Source organism: Rhinopithecus bieti, unplaced genomic scaffold, assembly GCF_001698545.2.
Source record: "Rhinopithecus bieti isolate Rb0 unplaced genomic scaffold, ASM169854v2 scaffold_39586, whole genome shotgun sequence".
In the NCBI taxonomy this organism is placed as follows: domain Eukaryota; kingdom Metazoa; phylum Chordata; class Mammalia; order Primates; family Cercopithecidae; genus Rhinopithecus; species Rhinopithecus bieti.
The window spans coordinates 2464119-2474896 of NW_016816842.1; the positions used below are offsets into that span (position 1 = coordinate 2464119).

At 43.7% G+C, this 10778-nt stretch overlaps 1 protein-coding gene across 6 annotated transcripts in view; it reads right to left on the reverse strand.

Annotated features, from left to right (window-relative positions):
- Positions 1–516: 516 nt before the first annotated feature.
- Positions 517–10778, reverse strand: part of SEC22A (SEC22 homolog A, vesicle trafficking protein) — an 89025-nt gene continuing 78763 nt past the window's right edge. For 4 of the 6 annotated variants that reach the window (XM_017855337.1, XM_017855339.1, XM_017855340.1 and 1 more), the window contains exons 8-9: positions 761–882; positions 519–668 (exon numbers count right to left, since the gene is read on the reverse strand). In XM_017855337.1, the coding sequence (XP_017710826.1) occupies positions 575–668; positions 761–882 (216 nt within the window). In that variant the 3' untranslated portion in view covers positions 519–574. Of the gene's footprint in view, positions 669–760; positions 883–9193; positions 10279–10778 lie in introns of those variants that run through there. The other 2 variants (XM_017855341.1, XM_017855342.1) reach the window with 2 other exon arrangements.

Consider the following 10778-nt stretch of genomic DNA (forward strand, 5'->3'; position numbering starts at 1 on the left):
GGTGTAAATAAAGGGAACAGTGAAAGATTTCACAGCTTCACTGACCAATAGCCATGTGGGGACATAGATGTGACAGTCCTGGGCATGTGGCCTCCTGCTCCAAAGAAGGTAGACATCATTAGGACCTCAACGTGCCTGGTGAAAGATGTCATTTTATTGAGGTGTGACTTTTACTCTGAGAAGTTTTCATGCTGGAGTACATTCATTAGAAAAGGAGACCAAATGATTACATGTTCAAACTTTAGGGGCCAATTGGCCTAAGTGGGAACCTCAGCTCCTAAACAACTTCCACTCTGCTGTGGCCGGTAGAGACTAGGCCCTCAGGCAGCCTCCATGAAACCGCCTGTGTAGACACCAAGGAAATGCAACTCAAAACCTTCAAAAGCCCTTTCCAACTCCATCCCCACTGAGCTAGTCCCAGAGAACTTACTTGTTCCTCCCTTATGAGGGTCTACTTTTTTCCAAAGGCATATTCATATCTAGAATAGTAATTAACAATTTATTTGAAAAGATGCTTTTGATAGGTAGGGTGAGTTTTGAACACCACTTTAATGCCCACTGACAGCACACATCACTAAAACCAAGACCAGACTTCAGCCAACATGGTGATGATTTGAGTGTAGCAGCTAATCAGTGGGAAGACAGTGAATCCTGGTGCATTGGAGAGGCTGAAAATAAATATTCACCAGCTAGCCATGTAACTTTTAAGACATTCAAAGTTAGAAATACTTTCACAGAACTTTTCCAAAAGCGAAATTACCTGAGTGGCATGTAAATGACGCCAGGAGCTGCGGGTTTTCCATAGTGCTGCGATGCCCACGAGCTGTCCATCAGTGGGATATGAGCTCCCTGAAGCCTGAAAAAGGTGCTGAGTCCAGGGCCCTGCAGGGAGGAAAGCCTTCTCAGGCATTTCAGCATATAGTGCTCACAAGTGCTGAGCAGATTCTCACTGCTGCCTGAACAAGAGAACGACAATGGCAGTGACAAACACACTCTGAAATCCGGCAGTTTCTGAATTTGTCTAAATCCAAATCACACACTACAGAGAACAAATGCTGCCCAGTTCACCTTCAGAGGGAAGGGAACTGACAGGGCTTGGCTATGCTGGCCCTGGCTGCCCACCGCAGGGCCCCCAACACTGAGCACGGGATCAGAAGGAGAGTTGGAAGGGCTGCTGCTATTTATGGGTTGGGGAGGGGTTGGGCACAGCAGACCAGAGAGACCATCCTGCTCCATTTGGATGAACTTCATGGTGTGTAGAGAGCTTCCATATACGTTTTCTCACCTGTACCTCCTCAGGCCTGGGAAGCCATTTGAGAAAAGACTGGAGTCTTGCCTGAGGCCACCCTGGTACTCAGAGCAGTCCCTATGGCACTAGCCCAGAAGCACTTCTGTTCAGGGTGCCCATCTAGCTGGGTACTAAAGAGCTTGGCAGGAACAGTGGGCTCACTACTCGTCAAGATTAACAATAGATGAAATGAGATCCGATGACTAAACTGGGCTTTTCTCGTCCTTCCAGATTTTCACAAAAGCCATCTTGGTGGCTTTTCATCCCTGTCTTGGGAAGGAAAATGTGATATTGGCTGTCCTCTCGCCATCTTTCTTTCCCACCTGTAGGGTCCCTGCTTGATGAGACGGACATGAGCAAAGGCAAATGAGGGCACTGAAGCGGCTGGTCTCCAGGCTCTCTCCCTCCATTAGCACTCCCTGAGTCTAAATATTTGTGTAACTCTTCATCCAGTCTTCAAGTGCTAGACCACATGTACCGTGCAAATGTAAACACAATGTAATTAAGACGTTAAGATTACAGCCAAAGGCACAGACAAATGAGGTAAAAGCATCGTGCCAAGGGGGATCTGTGGGAAAATCACCTTCAAACCAAAGTCAGAACCAGCCTTTGCTTTGTCCTCCTGCAGACACCAGTCCAGCCCAGCAGCGTTCACGACATCAGCACAGCCAGAGGCCTCTCCCTTCAAGGGCCCCATTCAGGAGTGAGGGGTGACTGGAGATCAATCCAGGTTCACAGAGCAAGCAGAGGGTCCAGAGAGGGTAGGGGAGGAAGACGGTGAAGACGATAAGATTCACCTAGGGTTGAGAGCCAAGTAGGCAGGCATCCTGTCCCCACGGGATTCCTAGCGCCCAACCTCACCCGCCTGAGTGTCCAGTGAGCAGAGCGGAACCACTGAGGGCCTATGCATCCCCAGGGCCTCTCTCTCCTACTGCTACTCCGTCAGGACCATGAATTTAAAGAATTCTCACTGGAATCCATAAGGGAGACTACCACTGTGTTTTCCCTTGACCGATTTCTAATTTAGATCTGCCTGGAATCAGGTTTGTCAGCATCTCTGGTTAGCCCGACACTAGTTTTCTTATTTTGCAAAATTGCTTCCCCACTTTGTTAGCCATAGTGGCAGTCCCCTCCCAGCTCACATGGGTTTTTTTGGAGGGTGCCTTTTGCCTCGGATTCTTTTAAAAGCCATGTTGCATTTGTGCAATTTAAGAGCGCCTTTTAGCTCTCACGTCCCCAGCATCTGCATGATACTGCAGCTGAAGGCTGTGGCTACCTCCCCACACCCCTCACCTTCCCATCAACACGTGTGCACACTCACGAGGGCCCTTAGAGTGTGGGCACGAGGGCTGCCGCCATCCATGAGCAAACTGTAGATCAGATTCGAATGTTCCAAGTCAGGTGTGTTGGGACCAAAATGCTGGTTCCACACTGGATAGGGCAGGGTTCCTAGAGGCACCTCCCTCACTCACCAGCACCCCAGTGCCTGAGAGACTCTGCAGGTACTGGTGAGCACAGCCTACCACTCCCAGGTGTGTGACATGGGGCTTCATCCTGCTTCCTTCCCTCGGGAGGACTTTGTTAAGGTGGGCAAAGCACCTGGCATACAGCAGGCATTTGGCAAATGTGAGTCCTTCAACCCCCCCTTCTTTCTGGATGCACCTCCGGTGCCCTGCCCAGAAGTCTGCCCACAAGCGCCTGCCTGCTAGCTATTTCAATGGGATTCTTACTTAAGTGGTGGCTTCTGAAAAGTTTTGTGCAATGATTTGACATTCGGGGGCATCTGCAATTTAAAAGACTCTTTCTACCTTTAACTGCAACAAGGAAGACCACAACGTGGTGGCAAATGCTTTCCTAGCACTTGCTGTGCCAGCCTCTAAGTGCTTTACATTTACACAATCATCAGAACACGGCTTTGCCAAAGGTACGATTATTATCTCCACTTTACATCTGAGGAAATTGAGGCAGAAAGATTTAAGTAATTTGCTGAGGTCACCATGCTAGTAAAAGAAAGAGCCAGGGATGATTCTGGCTCCAAACTCGTCAACACTGTTTTACACTGTGAAAAGTTCTCTCCTACTTTTTGGTTAATGTTTTCAGAGGGATCACAAATTCCCTAATCACCTAACAGAATTCCCATGAAATGATGTCAAGTCAAACAATCAACCTATTCTGGCATTTTGCTAGGAAAAACAACGTTTGTAACACCCAAATCACCAATAATGCTTTTATTTTCCTTATCAAGAGCCATTAATTTATATGTTAGTTTTAGTACAACTACTAAAATGTATACTTCTTACCCCAATAGCTAAGGTATAGATAGGCTTCACCATACCTCTTGCAGCCATCTGTCCTATGTCATTGTTATAAATGTAGAGATTTTAGGAAACTATTTTATTCAAACTGGGACATCTATACTGTAGGAGTTAGCACTGACCTGATCTCTTATTACCTGTATATATATTCCTTATATATTTAAACGTATTTCCATGTTATCCAGCTTAAAATCACATGGTAGTTAAGAACTCATCTGAGTTCTGAGTCAGATCCGGACTGAAATCCTGATGCTACCACTTGGGTTAGGCTGTGATTGTGGTCAAGTCACTTAACTTCTTCATGGCCCAGGTGGCTCATTTTTAAAAGAGAAAACCTTCATAAATGCTTTCAGTGAAGATGACAAGCTTACCATAGTGCCTGTCACACAGTATACATTGCCATTTCCCCCTTCATGTCTGCTTCATCTGTTCACACTGCTGCTAAAACAGTAAGAACCCAGCTGTTGTAACACACACATTCCCTAAGAAGTTCCTGAGATGCACTGCGGCATAGGAAAATGAGCACCAACTTTTCAGCGATGTAAACCCAAACTCCAAATCTGAACTTCACATCCACCACTTCACATCCACCACTAAGTGTCACACCACACAAAGACAAGTTCCTGACCTAAGTCTTGGTTTCCTCAAATGAAAATGATATAGTGCCTCCCGCTCCACCTCATGCTGCCATAAGGATTAACTACGGAGAAGCCAGCACTGGCCCAAAAAATGAGCTAATAAACATTCTCCTCATTAGTCCTAGGCACTGGAGGAATTCAAAGTGCAAGGGTGAAATAGTTTGTTCATCTTTAGGTAAGATCCTTTGCAACCCAACCTCAAAGAAAAGTGCTGGCACAAAGAAGGTAAGCAAGCAAGGCAGAGCTGGGGAGGGGACACCAGGAGCAAATGGGGAGTGGAATGCCTGAGTCCTGCTTCCTGTTGTCAGATGGCGCCTGAATGTGCTTTCTGTTGGGTGATGCTTGTATAGCTATGCTGTGAGAAGCAGGAGAAAGGGGTGAATGTAAACTGTGGGTGGGTTTGGGCTGAAAATACTGTTTGTTGCCAAGGAAACACAAGGAACGATTCATAAGGCTAGCACATTGATTTCAAAAACTCTGAGAACTAAGGCTGATCTCTCAGTTTCCTAAAACCCCCAATTGTGCTGAGACGACTGATTACACATCAGCATTGCCAACGCAGAAGAAACCTGAATGCCTACGCATCAACACCACTCACCGTTAACAAGCAGGAGGACGCGCACCATGTGGCTTCCAACCACAGCGTTTCCACGTTTCTTTTGATTTCATCTGCTAAATAACCTAGAAAACTTGGCCACTCAAGAAAGAGACATTGCAAGAGTGGCAGCCAGTTTTTCTCTTTGAAAACCTCAATGCTTAAACAGGAGACTGCAATCTGCCAACATTCAACAGCAGCCCCAGAACACTAATGATCAGACACCTCCAACCTTACATAGGTAATGCTCAGAGTGCATTCTCAGCGGACTCAGCCCTCTCACACAAACTCAGTCATAACCCTTAGAGCCAGGTTTCTTTTGTTAACTTTTAGTGAGGATATTGCTAAAGTCAATTTAACCCTAAAATCAGATCTTACTGTACCACAGCAATTTTAGGGAGAAAGACTTTGGTTCCTTAGAGATAATAAGGCAGAAAAATACTATAAAGCCTTGAACATAGACAAAGAATGTGGCCCTAAAGAGTGACCTATAACTTGTGGTAAGGCTAAGTGTTCAACGTGGTTTTGAGTGGTGGCTGCTCTTGAATGTATGTGTTCTTTTACCACACACTCCACAGAAGTTCTAACTCTTACCGTGAGCCAAAAAGTCTATTAAAATAGTAACAAGGGGCCGGGTGCGGTGGCTCAAGCCTGTAATCCCAGCACTTTGGGAGGCCGAGACAGGCGGATCATGAGGTCAGGAGATCGAGACCATCTTGGCTAACACGGTGAAACCCCGTCTCTACTAAAAAATACAAAAAAACTAGCCGGGCGAGGTGGCGGGCGCCTGTAGTCCCAGCTACTCGGGAGGCTGAGGCAGGAGAATGGCGTGAACCTGGGAGGTGGAGCTTGCAGTGAGCTGAGATCCGGCCACTGCACTCTAGCCTGGGCGACAGAGCAAGACTCCATCTCAAAAAAAAAAAAAAAAAAAAAAAAAAAAAAAAAAAATAGTAACAAGAAAGGTGTACACACACACAATACACTTTGTTGAGTTTCTTGGAAACCCAACAGCTCAGAGTACAGCCTTAGGTGACTTAGTAAACCTTTTGAAATAAAGGCCAAGCAATTGTCTTTTAGGGGAGCAGCTGACCTCAGGAGCCATGGAGGTTAGGTCCCTTATGACAAACTTTTGGTCTCTGTGGAGCCCTTACAAAGTAGGAGTCTAATGGAGTTCCACACGCGGCTTAACAGAAATGGAGCCATCCATCTCTCCACACTAGATTCCGCTGTGAAGACCACATTTACTGCAATATAAATGTGCTAATTACAAAATTGGGTAAAGGTTCTCCATGTCTTAAGGCATTTATCTCAAATAATTTTCAAGCTTAATACTTGTTTTCAGCTTAGGATTCTTATGAAAACAAAATCCTTTATTAACCACACCTACACAAATCCCCCAAACCCTGAAATGGAAGCCTTTGAAAGCTGGCACAAGGTAAGGATCCAAGGCACAATCATAACATGTACATGTGTGTAAATCGAGAATTCTGTTCATTTTAGCACTTCACAGGACCCCAGTGAGAACACCTTTACTGGAAAGCATCAGGAAAGGCTCCCCTTAAGGAACTGGTATGCTTCTGACCTACTGATGGGGCAGTGCGTAACTTCTTTCCCTTCCCTTAGCCTTGGTTCCAGAAAGTTCCAGAATCAAATTTTACATACAATAATGTATGTAAACCCTCCTTTCAATTTTCATTTGTTTTTCTTCCTTTTCTGTTCATATTTCATTAACATGGTTGTATATGTCTTTTCTTGGTATGCTGCTTCAAGTGCTTTTGGGAAAGAGGCCAGGTATTAATGTAAATACATTTCAAATACAGACCAAAAAAAGGAAGCAAATATTGCAATTATTTTGAGTATATAAAAGAGGGTATCTTTGCTCTCATGGTATACCTTAATCAAAAAGCAGTATTGAGGAATTATCTAAATTAAAATGCACCTCTTAGGATAAAATATCCCAGCAGCAGGCCTGTACTCACCAATTTCAGAACCCCTCAATTCCTTGGCTTTACCAAGAACAGTCATATTCCCTGAATATAACACTGGTCACCTTCATTAGTTCCATGCTAGTGCAAAGAGCCCTGCACTAGATAGATCAGGGTTGTGTGTGCTTAGCTATGTGAACTGGGTAAGTCATTACCATCTCATCACCTCTGTGTCCTCTCCCTTAGAATGAGGGCAGCTACTACTGTAGCTCCTATGCTACAAAACTCACTATGAGGAGGTAAACTCAGGCTTGTTCTTAGAAGTAAAAGTGCAATATAAAACATAAGATCATACACCGTGGAGGCCTAATGTGATTCTTTCTAAAGAGCCTAAGGACTTTTTTTTGAGACAGTCTCACTCCGTCACCCAGGCTGGAGTACAATGGTGCGATCTCAGCTCACTGCAACCTCTGCCTCCCGGATTCAAGCGATTCTCCTACCACAGCCTCCCAAGTAGCTGGTACTACAGGTGCCCGCCACCACACCCAGCTTATTTTTTTGGTATTTTTAGTAGAGATGGGGTTTCACTATGTTGGCCAGACTGGTCTCGAACTCCTAACCTCATGATCCACCCACCTCGAGCTCCCAAAGTGCTGGGATTACAGGCATGAGCCACCGTGCCTGGCCAGGACTTCTTTACACCAATTTCTTTTTCTAAATTCAGTTCTTTTTTGGCAACATGATCCAGGTGGGGAAATGATAGAAACATGGAGATACAGCCACCAAATAATGAAAGAAAACATTTGTATACATAAAACATTTATACCTGTTTTCATTTTTTTACATTAAGATGTAAACATCCTCTTATTCAAAATAGCCAGTGAAAAAATAAAAACAAAAACAAAGTAAGCCTTTAAAAATAGTTGGTGAGTAGTTTTCAAGTGTGCTTGCTGAATGTATCTGAATACCAAACATTGTAACTGGTCAATTCAATGACAAGGAGGTAGCCCCTGAACCAAACCAGTGTGAGCTGTGTCAATACAGAGCCAAATCTCAACCAGAATCTCCAACTTCCCTATTTACAAGAAAACTCTGTTTTAACCTCAGTTTAGAAAACCTTTTTTTTTTTTTTTTTGAGACAAAGTCTCGCTCTGTTGGCCAGGCTGGAGTGCAGTGGTATGATCTTGGCTCACTGCAACTTCTACCTCCTGGGTTCAAGCAATTCTCCTGCCTCAGCCTCCCAAGTAGCTGGGACTAAAGGGACGCGCCACTGTGCCCAGTTAATTTTTGTATTTTTAGTAGAGATGAGGTTTCACCATGTTGGCCAGGCTGGTTCTCAAACTCCCAGACTCAAGTGATCTGCCTGCCTAAGCCTCCCAACGTGCTGGGATTACAGGCGTGAGCCACCGTGCCTGGCTTGAAAACCTTTCTAAATTGAACCACTTCACTTTCCTGGCTACAAAATGCCCAACACAATTCAATGGTGTTCTGATGATTCAGGATATTGTGATGCCTTGGGGTATCTCTCAGAATATGCATAGTTTTGCTAGAGCAGAAAACTGGAGCAAACTATAGTTTCCTGTTTTACATGAATCCCTGATATCATAAGCTTACTGTCTTCTTTTACCTCATTCTCCTAAAAGGAGGGTGCAGACTAAGGTTCTAGTTAAGCAAGATTTTACAGTTCTAGACATATTCACAAATACTGGTTCACGCAAACAAGACAGTTCACTAACTTTACCCTCTGGACTATTTCTTCTACTTAATAAATATGCCCAGTAACAACAATTACAAATGTAATGGGATCTGTTTTTCTGGATGATATCCAATTTCAGCATCCTTTAAATTCCTTGTTTGAAATATTTTCTTTAAAAAACAAAGGAAAATCACTCATGAAGATGACTTCCAAAACCATGAGTTATAGATTTTGCTAATGGAATCAAACTGTGCTTCCTATATTATTAATTCATAACTGCTTAAACAATCTTTAAAACGTTATCAAAACGCAAGTAAGTTATCTCAGATACTAGGGGCTTAATTCCTCAAAGCCATAAAATAATAGGTTGCTAGGAAAGCTACCTTCTGATTCTTAGTACAGTTAAGCATTTCCATAGTGCAGGACCCACGCTACCGGTGGCACACAAGATGTCTTTAAGTGGTGCACAACACAGAATAATGCTGAATCACAGTGAGAATGTCATTCCCTTTACAGTTTCCTTTCATCCTCTGACTATTCCAGAGACAGTGCCTCATGCTGGTGCTGGTAACATCTCCCTCACTGCCACAAAGAAAGAGCCTAAGATTCGGAGCCTTTCTAGGCATTAGTTTCTAGCTAGAACTGAAAAACATTCTTTGTGTTGGTCTTATTTATTTTGTGGTTACCTTTTATTTACGGCAAACTGATACTGGTTTTCCACTTGTAGCAGGATTCGTTTTTTAAAAAAACTTTAAAATTTAAAAGATAAATATTAAGAAAATAATACAAGTAGTACTCAAGAGACTGAAGTTTGGGAAACAACGGCTATAGTCTAATGAGTCATAGTTTTTAGACGTGATTTCAAAAGAAACAATAAACGTGGATTAGAAAGGAAACATCCATTACTGTATTTTCAATACTTGTGATGTTCCAAGAAGAAGAAGGCTCATCACAGCCTTCTTCTACATCAGGTGATTTCCAGAGTTAAGATTCAAGCAAAATATAAAAGTAAAAGAACCAATTTCACACCATCTTGGACTTTATAAACTCTTAGTATCATAAATGTGCAAATCTGATGTCTATATTGATACCAGATAAATATCAAAATATTTCAAAGCAAAGAAAATATTTGCACATTGCAACAATGTAAAATCTGATATTTATCACAGTCATTTATTTAAAACATAAACTTTCCAATTTCTGCAGTTTTTTATTTGGTCTATACTAATGCCTCACAAAGGCAAACTCAGATTGTAGAGTTCCTCCTGCCTGGTCCTCAGAGCAATACCACATCTATTTTCTGAACTCTTCAGGAAGGATTCAGGATGGCTGGCCAAGTCTTCCAATGGCATACGACTGTTCTTCCACTGTTACGGCCTTGAAGAGAGAAATCTTCTCCTCTGAATGATAATCTCATGGCCAACATTCTTCTGAGAGGACTTTTCCTAGAAGGTCTTCCATGCTCACAGGCACGCCATGCTGATTTTAAAAAAGGAAAGCTGGAGAGAAAGAAAGCAGAGCTTCTCCTCTGTGGGGAACAGCTTCTTCATCACAGTGGCAGTTATGATATGTTCCCTCCTTTTCCCCCTGAAGCCAAGGCAATAGATCTGAAGGATGGTGTCAGACATCATAATCGGGAGCCTTGCCCTGGGCTTGCCTTAGCCAGATCTGTAGTGTAACAAATGCTCCCACAGTCACATGAAAGAAAAGCTGCCAGAGGTTGCGCAGTTCATAGAGATACATGTTGCATAGACAGATTAAGCCAAAAGTCAAAAAAGATTTGACATTCCTCCAGCCGGTGTAGTAGACAAGTAAATAACACTGTTCAAAATATAAAAATGAAAGATGATTAGGGTTACAGGAAAAGAAACAGGTATTTCTAATATAAAATTGTAACAGTCCAGAGAGTAAAATATAAGAATGGATGGGGGGCGGAGCAAGATGGCCGAATAGGAACAGCTCCAGTCTCCAACTCCCAGCGCGAGCAACACAGAAGACCGGTGATTTCTGCATTTTCAACTGAGGTACTGGGGACATCTCACTAGGGAGTGCCGGACAATTGGTGCTGGTCAGCTGCTGCAGCCTGACCAGCGAGAGCTGAAGCAGGGCGAGGCATTGCCTCACCTGGGAAGTGCAAGGGGGAAGGGAATCCCTTTTCCTAGCCAGGGGAACTGAGACACACAACACCTGGAAAATCGGGTAACTCCCACCCCAATACCGCGCTTTAAGCAACGGGCACACCAGAAGAATATATCCCTCACCTGGCCGGCAAGGTCCCACGCCCACGGAGCCTCCCTCATTGTTAACACAGCAGTCTGCGG